This window comes from Hordeum vulgare, chromosome 1H (assembly GCF_904849725.1).
Source record: "Hordeum vulgare subsp. vulgare chromosome 1H, MorexV3_pseudomolecules_assembly, whole genome shotgun sequence".
Classification (NCBI taxonomy): Eukaryota; Viridiplantae; Streptophyta; class Magnoliopsida; order Poales; family Poaceae; genus Hordeum; species Hordeum vulgare.
In genome coordinates this window covers 369,145,776-369,171,573 of record NC_058518.1, presented here as the reverse complement: position 1 = coordinate 369,171,573, position 25,798 = coordinate 369,145,776, and the positions used below count along the sequence as shown (strand labels likewise).

Here is a 25,798-nt window from a genome sequence, read left to right as displayed (position 1 = left end):
AGAATATCGGTGGCACAAAATCTTAGTTATATCATGCTCACAGTAACACTTTCCACATTCATTAAAACTTTAGAAGTTCCTTTTGATTTGCTGGTAAAGAAACTAAAATGAGGTGCTTGGCTTCGGTGCAAGCTTCGCAAGGCATGCGCCATCACAAATGGGATCAGGTTCCCTGTGACAAAAGCCTTCCAGTATGTGCAAAGATCATATGTGACATCAACGTGTCAATAGAATAACGTTGTAGATCGTGTTGATGAGAGCTCAGCAGATTAAGCATCAAGAAAGCAACCTGCCACATGTCCAACATTAGCCAGCCTTGAGATGGCAGCACTTTGTGAGGGGCTAAACAAAATGAAATGGTGATGAGATGAACTATTATCACAAGACGATCCGGAGAATGTACACTAAGAATAATCTAATCTTATACCTTGCCGCTATCAGTACACTAGTAACCAGGTTGAATCTAAAAGTTTTTTCTTCTTCTTGCGAGGACGCACAGGAAACAAGCTACACTTGACCGTGGCTGCTGCTCTTCTTCTTTTCCATTTCTTTTCTGGTCTTCGTGTCTTCTTGACTCCAGTGAAAGGGCTAGGAACCTGAGAATGGAGCAAGGGAATTTGCAGGGAGCGCAACGCCGCCACCTCGCAGAGAAACTGTGGGACGGCTCCAGGCGTCCATGGCTATGGCATTCGAATCAAAAAATACCACCACGACCGTTATATCATCATGAAAGTGGCGCCTCACTCCACGGTCGATTTTCTTGAGATCTGAATAACGCATCTCCCTCTTCTTTGCTGCTTCCTGCATTGCAGCCTTCACCAGCTTTCGAGCAATCCCCTGAAACATATAAAGTTACGATAACGTTAACAAAATAAGAAAAAAATGCTGTTCTACGAAATAAATAAAGGAACGCAAAACTCTAGTGGGATATGAGAACAAGATTGTTTAGGCATAATGAAGCTGGGTTCTACTACAGGTTTGTCTGCAAACTGAAATGTGGAGTGAGATTCAATAACACGTCTACATTGGTGAGTTTGTGGGGTGCCAATCGCAATAGTTCAGGAAGGTGTGATTAATATAAACAAATAAGTTGTAAAGTACCCATCCGTTGACAAATATAAGATGTTTTTGATATTTCAATACGGACTGCATACGGACTGAAATGAGTGAACGAACACAGTAAAATGCGTCTATATACATCCGAATCAGGATGGACAAACACAATAAATTGCGTCTATATACATCCAAATCAGAAAAAAAAACCTAGAACATCTTATAATAGTGAACGGAGGGAGTAGCTCATTCACAATGCTTGAATGCAGAATGCAGATGTTGGAGCGATCCTAAAATGGTTCCCTCGGGAAGAAAAAAAAACAAGGAGGTTCTTAAGATGAAAACAGCTACCGAAAATCTCAATATCCTACCAACCAGGCATTTCAGAGACTAGGGATTCCAATGAAGTTATGTGAAAAGGGAGACATGCATAATCAACAATAGAATCTACCACATTAGCTAGACATGACCTAGTCCAGGACCGGCAGATAAACACAAACTTTTGGAAACTAAACGAATAACTTTTTGCTACAGACAAATTTAAGTGCCTAGAACACCTACAACTGAGGAATGGCTACAAAATCGAGAACTTGGTGCCATTTAAGCCAATTGCAAACACCGTGGCAGTGAACAATCTAATACACCCTAATATGACAATATATAGACTATATTCTTGCAGAACTGTTACATCTTAACAAAACTTAGAAAGTTCTAAAGATGTTCAGATCTGATGTTCCCTAATTTCTCAGGAAAGAAAAATGTCCACTTACCTCAACAGAAAAATAAACCAAATGACGATGAAATTACTGCAAAAGCAGAAATACATGCTTTGTGGTTTGGACAAAGAATGCATGAACTAGCACTTAACTTTCAAAGAACCCAGTAACACAAATTAAACATAAGATAAGAACACATACATTACGGGGACTACTGTGGACTAGCTCAACTGCTTTCTGATTACTAAGATGCTCCCAGAGTCCATCAGATGCAAAAATGATGAACTGATCAGTTAACTGTATTTGGTGTACAGTGATTGCTGGCTCAGAACTAAGAAGGGGTCTCCGGAAAGTTTCTGGAAGCCGAAACTTGCTATGCAAAGGTTCTCTGTTGAATTCTGGTCTCTTCAGATACACATCTCCAATGGACCTTGTTATCTGCAACACATTATCCTACCATGTGAGATAGACCGCAGAAGCAATTGCTTGCATTTGCGAAGGGACTAAGAAGTAACTTATGCAAGAGACAACAGCAGACTAAAGTGATTCATCTAGGGGAAATGCACATCTGTTTAATGCTATGCACATGACGATATTGTACATGATTAGCACACCTGATATCTTTTTAAGGAACACAGGCATACATAATAATTTATTTGCGGGATCAACATTAAGGGAAATGCATTCAACAGCTAAATATGGTATTTGTCTTGGATGATGCCAATAGCAAGACTCGTACTGTTGCATTATTGCAGATTGTATACACGGGAAAATAAATAGCCAACGGAACACCTAAATATAGCTGATAACTGAGAATCTACCTAATGTGAAAACATGCAGCAACAATTCTAACAAAAGCAACGGGACACAATATTTAAAGTGCAATTATGGTTACAATGGAAAGTTAAGCCTAATGTCCAAAGACTGTATAAAACAAAGCTACTGGATCACATGCCAGTTGCAATTTCTGAACTCTGAACAGTTACCTGAATAATACCCTTCACACGCCAAACATTGTGCTTTAGGACCACAATATGGGGATCATCAGGATGCATTGCCTGCATCTCTCGCCTAACCTCCTCGAAGGATGCATTATGTTCTGCTGAGAGCTGCATTGCCACAACCTCTCCAGTTCCCTTGACAAGTCTCCCCAGAATGGCACGGGAGTCCCCAACATTTGCAACATAGAGAGTTCCAGCACAAATGACACCAACTAGACAGCAAGAGCCTACCGCCGCTAATTGAGGCCTCATCGACCATTGATTACTGACTAGAGAGAGAAATCCCTCCTCAGTCGCTCGGAAAGCCTTCCGAATCACATCCACTGACATGCACTTTTGCTCAGATGCATATCCTGAAAAAGGAAGTTCATCATGCAAGGGAAGTAACGGAGATTGACATGTAGTTCAAACATATCATAATACGACACTATCATTTATTCACTCTACAGTCAACAATAAATGTGCTTCCATCCTATTTGGAGTAATAAAATAAATCAACCAAGGACCGAATATAGTGTAAACTAGGCGACTGCTCTAAACAAGACAACATTTAAATTGCGGTTATTTGTTTTATGTAGTACTACAAGTACAACCATGCCACATGCAATGCAGGCATCCAATAAATATCTACTTCCATGGCAAAAAATAAAAAATAAAAACTTGGCTGAGAACAATCAGCATCGCTCGCAGACACACTTGCAGGTCATAGCAATGGGAAACAAAACAACTATGGATCGTATAGCATCATAGCTAGGCTGACATTTGATGTAAATTCTATGACAGGAGTGCCGCAGCAACAGTTGAGGTATTACCCTTCAGATGGTTGAACATGTGGTCATTGATGTAGCGTGCCGTCTCCGGTCCACCATGGCCATCATAGACGCCGACGAAGGAGCCCTGCAGGTCGGGATCGGTGGTGCTCAGCGACCCGGATTCCACCTGACTGTGGTCCTCCAGCAGGTTATTGGCCTGGACCACGGCCATCGAGAACTCGCCGGCGACGAGCTGCCCGGCGTCCTTGTACCACAGGAGCCCGTCCTGCCGGCCTGCAACATCCACTCCCTTGCGGGGGCGCCCGTCCGGCGACGACGTGGGACCCCAGCAAGATCTCAGGTAATCCATCGCAGACGATAGCATCCCTCATCTCCGCCACCTCCCCACCGCCCGCTGCCTCACGAAAGCCATGTCTATTCGCCTCCTCTCCCGATATCCTCCCCCCTTTTTCCTTCGGCTCGCCAAATCTGCCATCGAAGCCAACCAAATACAGACACCAAGATCAAGAGCCCGATCAATCCAGGGCAGACGCTGCGCGATCGAAGGCGGAGAGATCGACAAGAACGACCACACCCTGCTCGCATTGGAAGACGAGGGGCCAAACAAGAAAAGAACAACTCACCTTTTTCTTGGATGGCTAGCTTCCCACAGAGCCGCGCGCCCAGATTTCCTGCGATCTCTAGGCGAGGGGGGCTCGGGCTTGGATCTGGGAACCAATCGATCTCGAGCAAGCGGAGGATTGGGTTTTGGTGGAACAGGTGGGCTCCTCTACGGGATCCAGAAGAAGCAACCGCGAAGCTGAGGCGGGGAGACTAAAATAAGATGTGCTTTTCGGCTCTCCTTTTTCCCGTTTCTCTTCTCGCGCTGCCAAAATTTGCAGGCAGGCTCGATCGACGAGCAGATCAGGGAATCTCTCTATCTTCTCCGCTCCACAGCAAAGAGGAAGAGAGAGAGAGAGAGAGAGAGGACTAGCAAGCAAGAGAGAAGACGAACAAGGCAACCCAAGGACAGAGAGAGAGAGGGGGGGGTCGGGGCCAGCAAGGCAATTGCAAAGGCGATAGGACCTAATTTCATTCCGGGGTGGTGACTATTTCGTGGAATGCTTCCATTAATCTCTCCCATGTTTTCTCTGGATGCCTTTTCTTACACATGAAGTAAAAGGCTTTTGTTTGAATTAAAAAAGAAGCAGGTACAAATCATGTATACACACTGACAATTACCTTTACAAGCCGTACATACCTACACTCTATTCATATAGACACCTCTTAAGAGACGAATAGGAGTCTACGTGTATCATTTTTCTCTCGTTCCTTGACGGCTGAAACCCTAGCCACCGTCACGAGAGGTCAATCTTCCAACGCCGTCCTCTGGCGGCTCCCCTCCGCCGGTGACCTCGATCGTCGGGGGGAGGGTCGCTGCATCCACGCATGTGGATCGTTTTTAGTTTCTCGTAGTCTAGGTTTTTAGGTTGTTTATCGTCTCACCTTCGACGACGCTGAATAAAGATTCTTTGGATACTTCACTCATGAGGTCATTGGTCCTATGGTTGGGGATGAATTTGAAAACGAGTATGTTCAAGTAAGGATGGCGCGGCGGTGGCGACGGCATCCTCGTGGTGGACTTGTGTCCTCCGGCTCCGCCGTTGCGACGACATTTGTTCGAGCGTCGGTGCGAAATTTGAGAGGTAGTCCAGGAGCGGATGTAAATTATGGTCTACATCAACGACATCTAGAAGATGGTGGATCATGTTATGTGTTCGTTGTTCGTGGATCGCATGTATGTTTTCCTCCTCCGGTGTCTTAGTTGTGCAGGGGTGCCACATCAAGAGTTTGATGGGGTGTTGCCCCGGTCTAATTCGTTTAATGGTAATGGTTTCACCTTTCGTGAGCCACTTTGGAGATCCGTAAAGTTGCATATCAGCGATGCAGCCGCGTCGAACTCGGGTGAGGAGGTGATTCGTCATTTTTTCTTTGGTGGCTGCTATGGTGGAGCTAGAGGCAGGTCACGGACCTTGGTGTCAAGTTGAGACGATTCTTCGGTCTTGATAGTATTTTTCTTTCTTGGTTGGTGTTCCTTTGTGCAAAGGTTGTCGCTTTGTTGTCTTTTCAATTTTGTCATGTGAGTGTTTTATTATGATCCTTATTATATAAATGAGACACGTGATACCATGCAAAGAAGGAAGTGATTTTGCCATAATTTTTATGGTGTTTGATGTATTTTGAGTCATGGTGGTGTTGGGCCCATACGTAGACACTGGACGTGTCACCACTCGTTCTCCCAAATGAAGTCATACATCTACCAAATCTGAAAAGTCCACGTCATACGGTGCAAGAAGATCAAGGCGGCTGACACAAGGAGTATAAAGGTACTCGATGTCAAGACAAAGGGGAGACACATTCGACATCTTTCGAATCTCTAGACTGCCTTTAAATAGATCCGACCAGACACACATCTCGATTGTTCAGCAATGTACTCGACGAATTAGCATTCAACCCCGTTGAAAAGCACACTATGTTCCTCCATTATGATGTCCTCTTGAGACAATATTGCATAAGCACGAGTATGATGTTACCCCCTCATGAAGGCTCGGACATGGATTAAATATGTGTTTGTCCGAGAACCGAGGTTGCATTCTATTACCAAACACATCAACATGCAACTATCGTCCTAATGACAGGTAATTTGCCTAACACCCTTGATAATTGCACCGTTGTGGGGTTCTCGCATTGCCAAAGCACATCTACAACACCAGCATTATCTTCATCGAGATCGTCATCATCTGCATCAACGACATATGAATCTCCATCAACATCATATTCGCCGACTTCATCAACAACATCTCAGATCAAATCTACATCAGTCATGCCAATTGATATCATGTCTCCACTAAGTATGACATCATCAACAACTTTATCATTTTGAGCCATGTCGACCTCTAGTTCAGCGGCCAACTTTTCCACCACATGGTATGACCTAGATACCCTACCTACTTCACTGAGATATTCTACATGGACCATCGATGATTGATTCCCCATCAGTATAGAGGAAAAATCGTAGTCCTTTTGATAAGTAAGAGTGTTGAAGTGTTAGAGCATATATCTCCATATGTGGTTTTGGTAATTGATGACAATTCCTATGGACTAATGGTTGCCTTAAGTTATATTTATAGGTTTTGTCCATAGGCACTTCTTGAAGTCCATCTGTTGGGTTCAAGGAGTTTATATGATGACCAAGATGGTATTCAAGGTATTATCCAAAGAATGGTCATAGAGACACTAGGTTGATCAAGATCTCAGACAAAGAGTAAATCAAGATGATCAACACACAAAGCGTATAAGACGTACCGAGAGGGATCAAGTGATCCCATGGTATGGTAAGCATTGTCCATTACGTGTTTGTGTACTAACCCATGGTCTTTGTGAGAGTCCTATGTGGGGGTTAGGTGTGCTTCCATGGGCTTGCGTCAAAAGGAAGATCTCATACAACCCATGAAGGAAGACGTCAAGTGGTGATCGTCATCAACATTGTGGTGTGCAAGTTCAAGTGGATCAACACGAATATATCACTGAAACTATCGTTAATGATCATGTGTTGATAAGGACAAGCTCATGTGCTAACAAGGACAAGATCAAGATAAGCATTCCTGAGCACTACATGCTTGATTCTTGTGGATGTTCACATGGTGGACAAATGAAGATGAATACATAAGCTACACTTTCCACATTGTGTATGGGAGAGCTGCTTGAAGACTTCATCATGTCTTGCTTTCAACTTGAGCCAAGAAGGAACAACAACATCAAGCTCAAGTGAAAGGGCTAACTCAAAGGTATCAGTTCCTTTGACGTTAGTGGTGCGGAGTGATGATCAGCGAATAAAAGTATACACTCAAGTATGGATCATCAGTACCTCTTTTATGATTCTTGAGTCTTTAGGGATCCCGCACTATTAAGAGGGGATCACAGGTTTTGCGATGAACTTGCTCACACCACATCTCCACTGCTCTGCTGTTATCTGAAAACAGAACCAGTACCTCGGACATCTGGCTTCCTCCGGACGTCCGAGGGCCGGACGACCGACTGCTTCGGAAATCCGGAATCCTATACCACAGAAATCAGAGCCATATAACTCGGACTTCCGGCTCCCTCCGGACGTCCGAGGCCCGGATATCCGACCAGCTTCGGAATTCCGGAACTATGCACCAGAGAAACTTGAGCCATATAACTCGGACTTCCGTCTCCCTCCGGACGTCCGAGGGCCGGTCAAGGGTCGGACAACCGACAGGCTTCGGAAATCCGGAGCCCTGCACCAGAAGAACGTGAGCTCTATAACTCGGATTTCCGGCTCCCTCCGGACGTCCTACCCCTTTAGAAATCCAGAACCTTGCACCAGAAGAAGTTGAGTCGAATAACTCGGATTTCCGGCCTTCTCCGTACGTCCGGTGCCTGTTCAACTCACAGTGTTTCCAGACATATCTACAGCTCTCGGATGACCAACCCCTGTCGGACGTCCGACCCCTCGCGGACGCCCGGACTTCCGGAAACTGTCGGACGTCCGGACCCTGTGTGACTTAAAGTGTCCCCAACGGCTGTTTTTCTCTCCCCGCTATAAATACCCCCCTCCCACTTCGTGAGAGGGTAGTCCAACACAGCCTTATCCTCAGAAGAACACACTTCTACCTCACACACATTTGCTCACACCAAATCTTAGATCCCAAGAGCATTTGTGAGCCCCTTTGAGAGTTGTTCCAATCAAAAGATAGATCGTCTCCCTCTCCTCCTCTCAACCCAAGCTATTTGAGATTTGAGCAAGTTTTGAGCATTCCCCGTGATCTTGTTACTCTTGGAGGTTGGAGACTCCTAGGAGGTAGGAGTTCTTCGGAGAGGAATCAATCCGTGTGATTACCCCCCGGAAAAGTTTGTGAGGGTTTGGAAGCCACCTCAAAGGCTTACCACTAGTGGTTGAGAAACGCCTTCGTGGTGTTATCTCAAAGGGAGAATAGGGCGAGCCTTTGTGGCGTTGGTGTGCCTTCGTGGTAACATCCACCTCTCTAACGGTGACTAGCTTCCCTCCAAGGAAGTGAACATCGGGATACATCTTCGTCTCAGTGACCTTGGTTATCCTTAACCCTAACTCCTTACTTGTGGTTTATTTGTGTTACTTGAGCATACATACATTGCATATTGTTTGTGCTCATTATATTGTGTTGGCTATTTCTTGTACAAGATTAATCATTCAAGCATACCTTCTATATCCACACGTTCATACTTGCAGCTTTTGATATATCGTGTGATATAGTGTGATCTAGTATCTTGTGTTGTTCACCTACTTGTCGTGTGATATAGCTCAAGTAAGTTTGTGTAACTTACTTGTGCTTGTTAGTAACTGTATTGTGTCCATCTTGGTAGATCGTGTTGTTGATACACGTTGCAGTGCCTAGTGCATTTAGGATTTGTGCTTGACAAGTACTCTCTTAGTTTATTTCCGCATTAGTTTCAAGCCAAATCCGAAGAAGTTTTTAAATCGCCTATTCACCCCCCTCTAGGCGTCATCGAGGTCTTTTCAATTGGTATCAGAGCTAGGTCTCTCTTTAATTAGGTTTCATGACCTAGAGAGTATCGATGTCGACTATTGGATTAGTGCACAATGGCATCTTTGACTTTGATGGCACAAATTATACCCTATGAAGAATTCATATGCTTCATCACTTTCGGGCCATGGGCCCAAATACTTTACGAATTTTTCTTGTAGGGATTGCCGACAAAAAGTATGATGCATCTTCATCTACTAATGAAATGTATCTTGATTGTGAGGCTTTTCTTGCCATTCATCGAACCATAAGTCCTGAAGTGTTTAAGTCTATCTCGACTTGCAAGTCAGCTCATGAAGTTTGGACTGAACTTGAAGATATATATGGCGGGTCCAATCTTGATGAAGACGGTATTATGATGAAGGAGTTGGTGCATGAGCTCTTCACTCTTTTCGATCTTAAAGAGTCCACCACTACTTCCATATCCGATTGCTTGCACACCTCAGCATCTTCAATCTCACAAGGTAATGACATGGTGAGTGAAGAAATATATGTTGATGAAAATGTCATAGCCTCTATGGACACAAGCATATCTAGCACCACACATAGTGTAAATTATTGTGCTGATAGGTCATGCATTTCACCTAAAGATCCCTCGACAAATGTCTGTGGTGATATGCCTGCTCTCCCGTGTCCTCTTGATCAAAATATCTTGTTTCTCCCTAGTTGTTCTATGACTAATCATTTAAGGGAAATCAAGAAATATGAAGTACTTTTGACTAACGAAGAATCTGATTCACCAAAAGAATCATCATCAACTCCTCCAGTTCACATGTGCCTCATGGCAAGAGGTAATAATGAGGTATCATCTTCCCTGTGCAATAACGATGATATTTGCGATGAGGATGATGATGATGACTTGACTAAAAATATCTATGTGATCAGTAAAATTCTTCATAAAGCTAAAAATAACGCTCTTCAAAGGTTCCAAGATGGTCTTGCTTACTTTGAAAATTGTAATGATTCACTTAATCATGAACAAGCTAAAAATGAACAACTTGAACATGAACTTGAGAAGAGTCAGCAAGCATGTAGAGACTTAAGATCTTCAAAAGGAGATATTGAAGTTACTCATGATAAACTTAAAAGGGATTTTGAGGTCCTTCTCCTTGAATGCAAGAATGTCAAGGGAGAGCTCGTCAAAACCTCTAAGATCTATGAGGAGCTTCAATATACTCATGAGAAGTCTCTAATCGCTACTTACTCCTCTCATATTGTTGATGATACTTGTACATCTAACCCTATCTCTTCTGAAGTATCAACATTGAAGGAGAATGTTGAGCTACATGCTCAACTTGATTTACTAACTAGCAATTATGGGAAGTTGGAAGAAAACCATGTAATGCTCACAAGCTCTCATGCCGATCTTCTAACATCCCATAATGTGCGAAAGTTAGCTCATGAGGCAATCATCACCAAGGTAACATCAAGTGAGCCTCATGTGGACAATGGTGTTGGAATTATGCCCTAGAGGCAATAATAAATATAGTTATTATTATAATTCCTGTATCAAGATAATCGTTTATTATCCATGCTATAATTGTATTGAATGAAGACTCATTTACATGTGTGGATACATAGACAAAACACCGTCCCTAGCAAGCCTCTAGTTGGCTAGCCAGTTGATCAAAGATAGTCAGTGTCTTCTGATTATGAACAAGGTGTTGTTGCTTGATAACTGGATCACGTCATTAGAAGAATCACGTGATGGACTAGACCCAAACTAATAGACGTAGCATGTTGATCGTGTCATTTTGTTGCTACTGTTTTCTGCGTGTCAAGTATTTATTCCTATGACCATGAGATCATATAACTCACTGACACCGGAGGAATGCTTTGTGTGTATCAAACGTCGCAACGTAACTGGGTGACTATAAAGATGCTCTACAGGTATCTCCGAAGGTGTTAGTTGAGTTAGTATGGATCAAGACTGGGATTTGTCACTCCGTGTGAACGGAGAGGTATCTCGGGGCCCACTCGGTAATACAACATCACACACAAGCCTTGCAAGCAATGTAACTTAGTGTAAGTTGCGGGATCTTGTATTACGGAACGAGTAAAGAGACTTGCCGGTAAACGATATTGAAATAGGTATACAGATACTGACGATCGAATCTCGGGCAAGTAACATACCGAAGGACAAAGGGAATGACATACGGGATTATATGAATCCTTGGCACTGAGGTTCAAACGATAAGATCTTCGTAGAATATGTAGGATCCAATATGGGCATCCAGGTCCCGCTATTGGATATTGACCGAGGAGTCTCTTGGGTCATGTCTACATAGTTCTCGAACCCGCAGGGTCTGCACACTTAAGGTTCGACGTTGTTTTATGCGTATTTGAGTTATATGGTTGGTTACCGAAGGTTGTTCAGAGTCCCGGATGATATCACGGACATCACGAGGGTTTCCAGAATAGTCCGAAAACAAAGATTGATATATAGGATGACCTCATTTGATTACCGGAAGGTTTTCGGAGTTACCGGGAATGTACCGGGAATGACGAATGGGTTCCGGGAGTTCACCGGGGGGGCAACCCACCCCGGGGAAGCCCATAGGCCTTGAGGGTGGCACACCAGCCCTTAGTGGGCTGGTGGGACAGCCCAAAAGGGCTCTATGCGCCAAGAAGAGAAAATCAAGAGAAAAAAAAGGAGGAGGTGGGAAGGAAGGGGGACTCCCTCCCACCAAACCAAGTCCAACTCGGTTTGGGGGGGGGGAGTCCTCCCCCCTTGGACTCGGCCGACCCCCTTGGGGCTCCTTGAGACCCAAGGCAAGGTCCCCTCCCTCCCACCTATATATACGGAGGTTTTAGGGCTGATTTGAGACGACTTTTCCATGGCAGCCCGACCACATACCTCCATAGTTTTTCCTCTAGATCGCGTTTCCGCGGAGCTCGGGCGAAGCCCTGCTGAGACAAGGTCATCACCAACCTCCGGAGCCGTCACGCTGCCAGAGAACTCTTCTACCTCTCCGTCTCTCTTGCTGGATCAAGATGGCCGAGATCATCGTCGAGCTGTACGTGTGCTGAACGCGGAGGTGCCTTCCGTTCGGTACTAGATCGTGGGACTGATCGCGGGATTGTTCGCGGGGCGGATCGAGGGACGTGAGGACGTTCCACTACATCAACCGCGTTCACTAACGCTTCTGCTGTACGATCTACAAGGGTATGTAGATCACTCATCCCCTCTCGTAGATGGACATCACCATGATAGGTCTTCGTGCACGTAGGAAAATTTTTGTTTCCCATGCGACGTTCTCCAACAGTGGCATCATGAGCTAGGTTCATGCGTAGATGTCTTCTCGAGTAGAACACAAAAGTTTTTGTGGGCGGTGATGTGCGTTTTCCTGCCCTCCTTAGTCTTTTCTTGATTCCGCGGTATTGTTGGATTGAAGCGGCTTGGACCGACATTACTCGTACGCTTACGAGAGACTGGTTTCATCGTTATGAGTAACTCCGTTGCTCAAAGATGACTGGCAAGTGTCGGTTTCTCCAACTTTAGTTGAATCGGATTTGACCGAGGAGGTCCTTGGATGAGGTTAAATAGAAACTCATATATCTCCATTGTGGTGTTTGCGTAAGTAAGATGCGATCCTACTAGATACCCATGGTCACCACGTAAAACATGCAACAACAAAATTAGAGGACGTCTAACTTGTTTTTGCAGGGTATGATTGTGATGTGATATGGCCAATGATGTGATGTGATATATTGGATGTATGAGATGATCATGTTGTAATAGAAATATCGACTTGCACGTCGATGGTACGGCAACCGGCAGGAGCCATAGGGTTGTCTTTATACTAACGTGTGTGCTTGCAGATGCGTTTACTATTTTGCTAGGATGTAGCTTTAGTAGTAATAGCATGAGTAGCATGACAACCCCGATGGCAACACGTTGATGGAGATCATGGTGTGGCGCCGGTGACAAGAAGATCGTGCCGGTGCTTTGGTGATGGAGATCAAGAAGCACGTGATGATGGCCATATCATGTCACTTATGAATTGCATGTGATGTTAATCCTTTTATGCACCTTATTTTGCTTAGAACGACGGTAGCATTATGAGGTGATCTCTCACTAAAATTTCAAGACGAAATTGTGTTCTCCCCGACTGTGCACCGTTGCTACAGTTCGTCGTTTCGAGACACCACGTGATGATCGGGTGTGATAGACTCAACGTTCACATACAACGGGTGCAAAACAGTTGCGCACGCGGAACACTCGGGTTAAGCTTGACGAGCCTAGCATGTGCAGACATGGCCTCGGAACACATGAGACCGAAAGGTCGATCATGAATCATATAGATGATATGATTAGCATAGGGATGCTTACCACTGAAACTATACTCAACTCACGTGATGATCGGACTTGAGCTAGTGTAAGTGGATCATGAACCACTCAAATGACTAGAGAGATGTACTTTTTGAGTGGGAGTTTAGCGGATAATTTGATTAAGTTAAACTCTAAATTATCTTGAACATAGTCTAAGTCCACTTTGAATATATTTGTGTTGTAGATCATGGCTCACGCGAGAGTCATCCTGAATTTTAATACGTTCCTAGAGAAAGCTAAGTTGAAAGATGATGGAAGCAACTTTGTAGACTGGGCTCGTAATCTTAAGCTAATCTTACAAGCTTGGAAGAAGGATTATGTCCTTAATGCTGAGTTAGGAGATGAACCACCCGCTACGGCTGATCAGGATGTTAAGAACGCTTGGTTAGCACGTAAGGAGGACTACTCAATAGTTCAATGTGCAGTCTTGTATGGCTTAGAACCGGGACTTCAACGTCGCTTTGAGCGTCATGGAGCATTTGAGATGTTCCAGGAGTTGGAGTTTATCTTTCAGAAGGACGCCCGGATCGAGAGGTATGAGACCTCCGATAAATTCTATGCTTGCAAGATGGAGGAAAACTCATCTATCAGTGAACATGTGCTCAAAATGTCTGGGTACTCAAACCGTCTAGCTGAGCTGGGGATTGAACTCCCGCAAGAAGCTATCACTGACAGAATCCTTCAATCACTTCCGCCAAGCTATAAAGGCTTTGTGTTGAACTACAACATGCAAGGGATGAACAAGTCTCCCGGCGAGTTGTTTGCAATGCTGAAAGTCGCAGAGTCTGAACTCCGTAAAGAGCATCAAGTGTTGATGGTGAATAAGACCACTAGTTTCAAGAGAAACGGCAAAGGCAATAAGGGCAATTCGAAGAAGAGCGGCAAGCCTGTTGCCAATCCGACGAAGAAACCCAAAGCTGGACCTAAACCGGAAACGGAGTGTTACTATTGCAAAGGGATGGGTCACTGGAAGCGCAACTGCCCCAAGTATTTGGCTGATAAGAAGGCGGGCAAAAAAAATCAGGTATATTTGATATACATGTTATTGATGTGTACTTAATCGGCTCTCGTAGTAGTGCCTGGGTATTCTCTACCGGTTCTGTTGCTCATATTTGCAACTCGAAACAGGAACTGCGGAATAGGCGAAGGCTGGCAAAAGATGAAGTGATGATGCGCGTAGGAAATGGTTCCAAGGTTGATGCAATCGCCGTCGGCACAGTGTCACTTCAGTTACCGTCAGGATTAGTGATGAACTTGAATCATTGTTATTTAGTGCCTGCGTTGAGCATGAACATTATATCTGGATCTTGTTTATTGCGAGACGGTTACTCTTTTAAGTCAGAGAATAATGGTTGTTCTATTTCTATGAGTAACATCTTTTATGGTCATGCACCGAATGTGAGAGGATTGTTCATATTGAATCTTGATAGCAATACGCATATACATAACATTGAGACCAAAAGAGTTAGAGTTAACAATGATAGCGCCATATTTTTGTGGCACTGCCGCTTAGGTCATATTGGTGTAAAGTGCATGAAGAAACTCCATGTTGATGGACTTTTGGAGTCACTTGACTTTGATTCACTTGACACGTGCGAACCATGCCTCATGGGCAATATGAATAAGACTCCGTTCTCAGGAACAATGGAGCGTGCAAGTGACTTGTTGGAAATCATACATACCGATGTGTGTGGTCCGATGAGCGTGGAGGCACGCGGCGGATATCGTTATTTTCTCACCTTCACTGACGATTTAAGTAGATATGGTTATGTCTACTTGATGAAGCACAAGTCTGAAACATTTGAAAAGTTCAAGCAATTTCAGAGTGAAGTGGAAAATCATCGTAACAAGAAGATCAAGTTCCTACGGTCTGATCGTGGGGGTGAATATCTGAGTTTCGAGTTTGGTGCACACTTAAGGCAATGTGGAATTGTTTCACAGTTAACACCGCCTGGAACACCACAACGTAATGGTGTGTCCGAACGTCGTAATCGTACTCTATTAGAGATGGTGCGATCTACGATGTCTCTTACTGATTTGCCGTTATCATTTTGGGGCTATGCATTAGAAACAGTTGCATTCACTTTAAATAGGGCACCATCAAAATCCGTTGAGACGAGACCATACGAACTGTGGTATGGCAAAAGGCCAAAGTTGTCGTTTCTTAAAGTTTGGGGATGTGATGCTTATGTCAAAAAGCTTCAGCCTGAAAAGCTGGAACCCAAAGCGGAAAAGTGCGTCTTCATAGGTTACCCAAAAGAGACAGTTGGGTACACCTTCTATCTCAAATCCGAGGGCAAAGTGTTTGTTGCTAAAAACGGAGCTTTTCTCGAGAAGGAGTTTCTCTCGAGAGAATTGAGTGGGAGGAAGATAGAACTTGACGAGGTTGTCGAACCTCTCATCCCTCTGGATGGTGGCGCAGGGCAAGGGGAAACCTCTGTCATTGCGACGCCGGTTGAGGAGGAAGTTAATGATGATGATCATGAAACTCCAGTTCAAGTTTCTGTCGAACCACGCAGGTCGACGAGACCACGTGCTGCTCCAGAGTGGTACGGTAATCCCGTCTTATCAATCATGTTGTTAGACAACAATGAACCTGTGAATTATGAAGAAGCAATGGTGGGCCCAGATTCCAACAAATGGCTGGAAGCCATGAAGTCCGAGATAGGATCCATGTATGAGAACAAAGTGTGGACTTTGGAGGTACTGCCTGAGGGCCGCAAGGCCATTCAGAACAAATGGATCTTTAAGAGGAAGACGGACGCTGACGGTCATGTGACCCTTTATAAAGCTCGACTTGTGGCAAAGGGTTTTTCACAAGTTCAAGGAGTTGACTACGATGAGACTTTCTCACCCGTAGCGATGCTTAAGTCCGTTAGAATCATGTTAGCAATAGCTGCATTTTTCGATTATGAAATCTGGCAGATGGATGTCAAAACGGTGTTCCTTAACGGTTTCCTTAAAGAAGAATTGTATATGATACAACCCGAAGGTTTTGTCGATCCTAAGAATGCTAACAAGGTGTGCAAGATCCAGCGATCCATTTATGGACTGGTGCAAGCATCTCGGAGTTGGAACAAACGCTTTAATGAGGTGATCAAAGCATTTGGGTTTATACAAGTGGTTGGAGAATCTTGTATTTACAAGAAAGTGAGTGGGAGCTCTGTGGCGTTTCTAATATTATATGTGGATGACATATTACTGATTGGAAACAACGTAGAGTTTTTAGAGAGCATAAAGGATTACTTGAATAAAAGTTTCTCTATGAAGGACCTAGGAGAAGCTGCTTACATTCTAGGCATTAAGATCTATAGGGATAGATCAAAACGCCTGATAGGACTTTCACAAAGCACATACCTTGATAAAGTTTTGAGGAGGTTCAAAATGGAACAGTCCAAGAAAGGGTTCTTGCCAGTTCTACAAGGTACGAGATTGAGTAAGACTCAGTGCCCAGCAACTGATGAAGATAGAGAGCATATGCGCTCCGTCCCCTATGCTTCAGCCATAGGTTCTATCATGTATGCGATGCTGTGCACTAGACCGGATGTTAGCCTGGCCATAAGTATGGCAGGTAGGTTCCAGAGTAATCCAGAATTGGATCACTGGACAACGGTCAAGAATATCCTGAAGTACCTGAAAAGGACTAAGGAGATGTTTCTCGTGTATGGAGGTGATGAAGAGCTCGCCGTAAAAGGTTACGTCGATGCAAGCTTTGACACAGATCCGGACGACTCTAAGTCACAAACCGGATACGTATTTATTCTTAATAGGGGTGCAGTAAGCTGGTGCAGTTCCAAGCAAAGCGTCGTAGCAGATTCTACATGTGAAGCGGAGTACATGGCTGCCTCGGAGGTGGCTAAGGAGGGTGTCTGGATGAAGCAGTTCATGACGGATCTTGGAGTGGTGCCAAGCGCACTGAATCCAATAACCTTGTTCTGTGACAACACTGGTGCCATTGCCTTAGCAAAGGAACCGCGGTTTCACAAGAAGACCAGACACATCAAACGACGCTTCAACCTCATCCGCGACTACGTCGAGGGAGAGGACGTGAATATATGCAAAGTGCACACGGATCAGAATGTAGCAGACCCGCTGACTAAACCTCTTCCATGGCCAAAACATGATCAACACCAGAACTGTATGGGTGTTAGATTTATTATAATGTAATTCACATGGTGATGTGAGGGCTAGATTATTGACTCTAGTGCAAGTGGGAGACTGTTGGAATTATGCCCTAGAGGCAATACTAAATATAGTTATTATTATAATTCCTGTATCAAGATAATCGTTTATTATCCATGCTATAATTGTATTGAATGAAGACTCATTTACATGTGTGGATACATGGACAAAACACCGTCCCTAGCAAGCCTCTAGTTGGCTAGCCAGTTGATCAAAGATAGTCAGTGTCTTCTGATTATGAACAAGGTGTTGTTGCTTGATAACTGGATCACGTCATTAGGAGAATCACGTGATGGACTAGACCCAAACTAATAGACGTAGCATGTTGATCGTGTCATTTTGTTGCTACTGTTTTCTGCGTGTCAAGTATTTATTCCTATGACCATGAGATCATATAACTCACTGACACCGGAGGAATGCTTTGTGTGTATCAAACGTCGCAACGTAACTGGGTGACTATAAAGATGCTCTACAGGTATCTCCGAAGGTGTTAGTTGAGTTAGTATGGATCAAGACTGGGATTTGTCACTCCGTGTGAACGGAGAGGTATCTCGGGGCCCACTCGGTAATACAACATCACACACAAGCCTTGCAAGCAATGTAACTTAGTGTAAGTTGCGGGATCTTGTATTACGGAACGAGTAAAGAGACTTGCCGGTAAACGAGGTTGAAATAGATATACGGATACTGACAATCGAATCTCGGGCAAGTAACATACCGAAGGACAAAGGGAATGACATACGGGATTATATGAATCCTTGGCACTGAGGTTCAAACGATAAGATCTTCGTAGAATATGTAGGATCCAATATGGGCATCCAGGTCCCGCTATTGGATATTGACCGAGGAGTCTCTTGGGTCATGTCTACATAGTTCTCGAACCCGCAGGGTCTGCACACTTAAGGTTCGACGTTGTTTTATGCGTATTTGAGTTATATGGTTGGTTACGGAATGTTGTTCGGAGTCCCGGATGAGATCACGGACGTCACGAGGGTTTCCGGAATAGTACGGAAACGAAGATTGATATATAGGATGACCTCATTTGATTACCGGAAGGTTTTCGGAGTTACCGGGAATGTATCGGGAATGACGAATGGGTTCTGGGAGTTCACCGGGGGGGCAACCCACCCCGGGGAAGCCCATAGGCCTTGAGGGTGGCACACCAGCCCTTAGTGGGCTGGTGGGACAGCCCAAAAGGGCTATATGCGCCAAGAAGAGAAAATCAAGAGAAAAAATAGGAGGAGGTGGGAAGGAAGGAGGACTCCCTCCCACCAAACCAAGTCCAACTCGGTTTGGGGGGGGGAGTCCTCCCCCCTTGGACTCGGCCGACCCCCTTGGGGCTCCTTGAGCCCCAAGGCAAGGTCCCCTCCCTCCCACCTATATATACGGAGGTTTTAGGGCTGATTTGAGACGACTTTTCCACGGCAGCCCGACGACATACCTCCACAGTTTTTCCTCTAGATCGCGTTTCCGCGGAGCTCGGGCGAAGCCCTGCTGAGACAAGGTCATCACCAACCTCCGGAGCGCCGTCACGCTGCCGGAGAACTCTTCTACCTCTCCGTCTCTCTTGCTGGATCAAGAAGGCCGAGATCATCGTCGAGCTGTACGTGTGCTGAACGCGGAGGTGCCGTCCGTTCGGTACTAGATTGTGGGACTGATCGCGGGATTGTTCGCGGGGCGGATCGAGGGACGTGAGGACGTTCCACTACATCAACCGCGTTCACTAACGCTTCTGCTGTACGATCTACAAGGGTACGTAGATCACTCATCCCCTCTCGTAGATGGACATCACCATGATAGGTCTTCGTGCGCGTAGGAAATTTTTTGTTTCCCATGCGACGTTCCCCAACAAATGGCACTACTTCTAGTCAAAGTACTATATTTCCATGTGCTAGTCCTCGTAATTCGTCTACTCATAATGTTGCTACCTCGTGTGATGAATTACTTTCCTTGCCTTGTTGCTCTAACATTGAAGCTTACACTTCCTCTAGTACTTGCATTGATACTAACCGTGCAGAGGAAATCGAAGAGCTCAAGGCCCAAGTTACTTCTTTGAAGAAAGACTTGGAACAGTGTCATGAAGGGATGTACACACTCAACAACGTCCTGTGTGAGCAAACATCTCCGGATGACAAAAATGATGTTGGAGTAAACTCAAACAAGAACAAGAGGGGCCTAGAACAAGTCAAGAATTCGGCCAAAATCATTTGCTTCAAGTGCAAAGTTAAAGGGCACCATGTTAGATCTTACCCTCTGAAGACGAAGTCTCAAAGTCACAAGAAACAAGGGAAGCGGCCACAAACTCAATCACACACTCAGCTACAAGTTGAAGGAAGACCTCTTCCCAATAAGACCCAAGCCAACACTCCCCAAGGTGAGAAATCAACTGGGAAGAAAACAAAGGGTAGATGTTGCTACTTATGTCGTGAGAAGGGTCACGTCGCTTCGTCTTGCACGAGAGGTAACTTATCCAACCCAATCACTATTGATGATATCTATTCCCTTGGGAAGGATAAGGTTGGCAATGTGTTTGCCAAGTTTGTTGGTACTCAAAATGGTGTCAAGAAAAGAACCATTTGGGTTGCCAAGCCTATTGTGATTAACCTCTTAGGACCCAACGTAGTTGGGGACCAACAATCTCAAACTTGATCAATAGGTGACTATGGAGGACATTAGAGACTTGGATACATAATGAAGAATTAAGGGGTCTTCATCATTCATATTATCTCAAGCCAAGTCATTTGGATTATCGAGTTTCTATCTTATATCCAATGTGCCTCCTTACGGTAACTTATACTTAAACTGTTTACATTGTTAGGTGCTTGCCCCTTTGCATGTTGTGGTTTTATACCTTGCATGAGTTTGTATATGTTGTGCTTCCAACTTGCTTATCTTGAGTAATCGAGTATGGGTATGTTGGTTTGCATATCATGTACATGTGAGTCTTGTATTGAGCCTTTTTGCATCTTGTTTATATTTTTTTGTTGGCTCTTGTGAGAGATTAATGGATTATCCCATTGTGGGGGAGTGATGTGCTTTGCACACCTCACAATCCTATAAATGTGTATACATGGGGAATACCACTTAGTTTTGATACTTCAAGATTATCTAGTTTCTATGTGGTATGTCTTACTCATGAGAAATTCAAATTCTATATGGTCCATTAAGTATCTCTTGTTGGTTTTAATTTCCCACTTGTTAATGTTGTTGGTTTATCACATTATGGGGGAGTAATATGCTATGTGCATATTACAAACCTAGAAAATGTGTACATTTGACGTGTTGCCACTTAGTGTTGATATTGTAAATTATCTTGTTCCTAGGTGGCATGTTAGCTCTACAAGTGTCATTTGCTTGCGTTTTATGGGTAAATATGATCTTGGATATATTTTTGATCTACCAATGAGTATCACTTCGAAAATACTTCTTGTCCTTGACAATTGGTATTCCCATCATGTGATAGGAATTGCTAATCATCTTTACATTGGATTTTGTGTTTCGTTTGTCTTCCTTGCCTCTTATGAATCTATTTTAACATGTCTAGTGTTTTTATAGATATAGAGAAAGTGATGATCCCATCGTGTGTGTTTTGTATTTAAATGCAAATTCTATATAATGCACGTCCCTTGGGGGAGCTATCCTATTTTCTTTAGAACACTCTCTTTATTCACCCATCATAAAATCTTTTGATCCCCATCAAGTGTGTGTTGATGGGAGGCAAGTCTTGCTCTTTATGATGCTTTATGCCATCATTAAAATTTGTCGAGGGCTTGGTTTGTTGGAACCTAGCTCTCTTTTGGAAACTAGATACCTCGTGTTTGTTTTCCTTCAATTGGTTTCATGTTGCCTTCTATTTGTCATGTGTCAATGGATATCTCATTTCTTGAGGTATCTTTTAATTGATATCCTTCAAGTGATAGTTCTTTTTGTTTTTAGGATCTTATTATCACTTGATACCTTGTCTTTTGGTGACTTATCAACTTTGTGTTGAGTTGATTCTTGAGAGTCTTGAGCATGCGTATCTAGCTACTATATACAACTTCTTTTGCTTGCTTTCCTTCTTTGACCCAATATATAGGGGAAACTCCACCTTGTCATAAATTGGCTAAAGTGTGCATGAAATTCAAATTCATATCTATATGCACATATGTATGTGGAGTTTGTCCTATGTATTGCTAGTTTTCTAACTCTTTGGTCCCAATGAGTTTGGGCACCATTTTGTTTGTTTTGTTGTTCCAGGAACAACTGGAGATGCATTGGATGCTCGGCTCACCTATAAGGAAGATGTTGATACCATGTGATTATTGGAGCCAAGTTAGGATAATCAAAGAACAACTATCTACTACATCAATCCAATGTTGTCTCGGTAACAAGTATCCACTTCATGCATTCTTTTCTTGCAAAGGACCCAACCTGTCTTTTCTTTTCCAGGTTGCATCATGGCATGAATCTCTTGATTTCTTCTCGTAGTACTTGTTTGCTTTCTCAAAGCATCCGAACGATGATGTCTTACTACTAGTTGGTATGTCTTTGATGTTCGTATGTTGGAAGTTCATATTGTACAATAAGAAAATATTAGGCCATGTGCTATGCTTCCAAGCAAAAGATCTCATTGATATATTTATGACTTCCTTTTGGATATCTAGTTTGTTCCTTCTTGTAACCATTTCGTGTGTACATCCTTCTTTGTGGATATATATCATCATGATTGTCTTCTACTTAGAATCTTTTACACATGAGAGAAGTTACATCTATAATTAATATCCTCTTTTCTTTCACGATCATCATTGCATTTCCTTTTTCAGCTTTTGGTGGTTTCGTGAAAAGTTTTAGTTTGAGTGCGTATCTTATTTTCCTACATCTTGATGCACTCTTTGGCCGTGAAGATTATTTTTCCTCATGCTTGTCTTGATGAGGGTTTTGCCATTTCAATTAGTATCTCTCCTCTTGACAAGGTTCTTACTTTCTATCTTCACAATGGGTTGTCACAAGCGTTGGTTCTTATTTTGTTTATTAGTAAGCTTGTGAACCCATTTTCTAGTATGTGTGTGTGGGAATGATATGTCTTGCACTTTGTATCTCATTTCATCAAGACTATGTTGATGAGTAATGCTCATCCTTATCTTAGTCTTCTCAAGTGCTTTGCCATGACTCACACACATTACTTTGGTTGAGCCTATTCTTAAGTTGCTTCTTTTACATGTTGCTCAACCATTTGTTTTGTGCAATCGATATGCTTATTGTCTCATCTATCTTCTTGCACTCGTTGTGTGTTTTTATTAATTTTGGGGGAGCAACGATCCTATTTTGTGCACCTGTATCAAATACAAAAATCTCGTATTAGTGCACAAATCATGGGGAGCTTCTCTAGTTTTTGATAAAACACTCTGTTGCCTTTATCATAATATCTTCTATTCATGTGGTTCGAAGGACCATATGATTGTTTGTTCCATCAGGAATCTTTTGATTGCTTGCCTCTATTTTTGTATGTCTTTGTGGCATATGATCCTTTTATTTGCAATCTTTGGGTCCTCAATATAGTTTGTTTCCCTCCAACTACTTATCATTGTATTTGTGTATTTCGCTCCACTCATTTGCTGAGAAGTACACACCTTTTGGAGGACCACCTACTATATTGACTTTCTAAACTTTTTGTCCATTTTGGAAATCGATGCCAATGGGGGAGAAGTTTAGAGAGTTTACTTTGGATATGTTTAGAGGGTTTTGCTTTTATTGCGTAAGCATTTACGTCTTCACGCATGCATTATTACCTTGTATGTGTGCGCTTGGTTATGCTTATTTCCTTATATAAACTCTCTTGAAGTGGTTGTCTTCAATTACCAAAATGGGGGAGATTGTTAGAGCATATATCTACATATGTGGTTTTGGTAATTGATGACAATTCCTATGGACTAATGGTTGCCTTAAGTTATATTTATAGGTTTTATCCATAGGCACTTCTTGAAGTCCATCTGTTGGGTTCAAGGAGTTTATATGATGACCAAGATGGTATTCAAGGTATTATCCAAAGAATGGTCATAAAGACACTAGGTTGATCAAGATCTCAGACAAAGAGTAAATCAAGATGATCAACACACAAAGCGTATAAGACGTACCGAGAGGGATCAAGTGATCCCATGGTATGGTAAGCATTGTCCATTACGTGTTTGTGTACTAACCCATGGTCTTTGTGAGAGTCCTATGTGGGGGTTAGGTGTGCTTCCATGGGCTTGCGTCAAAAGGAAAATCTCATACAACCCATGAAGGAAGACGTCAAGTGGTGATCGTCATCAACATTGTGGTGTGCAAGTTCAAGTGGATCAACACGAATATATCACTGAAACTATCGTTAATGATCATGTGTTGATAAGGACAAGCTCATGTGCTAACAAGGACAAGATCAAGATAAGCATTCATGAGCACTACATGCTTGATTCTTGTGGATGTTCGCATGGTGGACAAATGAAGATGAATACATAAGCTAGGCTTTCCACATTGTGTATGGGAGAGCTGCTTGAAGACTTCATCATGTCTTGCTTTCAACTTGAGCCAAGAAGGAACAACAACATCAAGCTCAAGTGAAAGGGCTAACTCAAAGGTATCAGTTCCTTTGACGTTAGTGGTGCGGAGTGATGATCAGCGAATAAAAGTATACACTCAAGTATGGATCATCAATACCCCTTTTATGATTCTTGAGTCTTTAGGGATCCCGCACTATTAAGAGGGGATCACATGTTTTGCGATGAACTTGCTCACACCACATCTCCACTGCTCTGCTGTTATCTGAAAACAGAACCAGTGCCTCAGACATCCGGCTTCCTCCGGACGTCTGAGGGCCGGACGACCGACTGCTTCGGAAATCCGGAATCCTATACCAGAGAAAACAGAGCCATATAACTCGGACTTCCGGCTCCCTCCGAACGTCCGAGGCCCGGATATCCGACCAGCTTCGAAATTCCGGAACTATGCACCAGAGAAACTTGAGCCATATAACTCGGACTTCCGGCTCCCTTCAGACGTCCGAGGGTCGGTCAAGGGTCGGACGACCGACAGGCTTCGGAAATCCGGAGCCCTGCACGAGAAGAACTTGAGCTCTATAACTCGGATTTTCGGCTCCCTCCGGACGTCCTACCCCTTCGGAAATCCGGAACCTTGCACCAGAAGAAGTTGTGTCGAATAACTCGGATTTTCGGCCTTCTCCGGACGTCCGGTGCCTGTTCAACTCACAGTGTTTCCAGACATATCTACAGCTCTCGGACGACCGACCCGTGTCGGACGTCCGACCCCTCGCGGACGCCCGGACTTCCGGAAACTGTCGGACGTCCGGACCCTGTGTGACTTAAAGTGTCCCCAACGGCTGTTTTTCTCTCCCCGCTATAAATACCCCCCTCCCACTTCGTGAGAGGGTAGTCCAACACAGCCTTATCCTCAGAAGAACACACTTCTACCTCACACACATTTGCTCACACCAAATCTTAGATCCCAAGAGCATTTGTGAGCCCCTTTGAGAGTTGTTCCAATCAAAAGATAGATCGTCTCCCTCTCCTCCTCTCAACCCAAGCTATTTGAGATTTGAGCAAGTTTTGAGCATTCCCCGTGATCTTGTTACTCTTGGAGGTTGGAGACTCCTAGGAGGTAGGAGTTCTTCGGAGAGGAATCAATCCGTGTGATTACCCCCCGGAAAAGTTTGTGAGGGTTTGGAAGCCACCTCAAAGGCTTACCACTAGTGGTTGAGAAACGCCTTCGTGGTGTTATCTCAAAGGGAGAATAGGGCGAGCCTTCGTGGCGTTGGTGTGCCTTCGCGGTAACATCCACCTCTCTAATGGTGACTAGCTTCCCTCCAAGGAAGTGAACATCGGGATACATCTTCGTCTCAATGACCTTGGTTATCCTTAACCCTAACTCCTTACTTGTGGTTTATTTGTGTTACTTGAGCATACATACATTGCATATTGTTTGTGCTCATTATATGGTGTTGGCTATTTCTTGTACAAGATTAATCATTCAAGCATACCTTCTATATCCACACGTTCATACTTGCAGCTTTTGATATATCGTGTGATATAGTGTGATCTAGTATCTTGTGTTGTTCACCTACTTGTCGTGTGATATAGCTCAAGTAAGTTTGTGTAACTTACTTGTGCTTGTTAGT

The 25,798-nt window shown here is 43.7% G+C and overlaps 1 protein-coding gene across 1 annotated transcript; it reads right to left on the bottom strand.

Moving 5' to 3' along the window:
* Positions 1 to 224: 224 nt before the first annotated feature.
* LOC123437802 (probable protein phosphatase 2C 72) lies at positions 225 to 4,605 on the bottom strand. Its single transcript, XM_045115734.1, has 5 exons — positions 4,167 to 4,605; positions 3,583 to 4,011; positions 2,756 to 3,123; positions 1,971 to 2,207; positions 225 to 837 (listed from the first exon to the last, which is right to left on the bottom strand). Exons 2-5 carry the CDS (start codon positions 3,905 to 3,907, stop codon positions 589 to 591), a joined length of 1,179 nt encoding a protein of 392 aa, XP_044971669.1. The 5' UTR covers positions 3,908 to 4,011; positions 4,167 to 4,605; the 3' UTR covers positions 225 to 588.
* Positions 4,606 to 25,798: the final 21,193 nt, after the last annotated feature.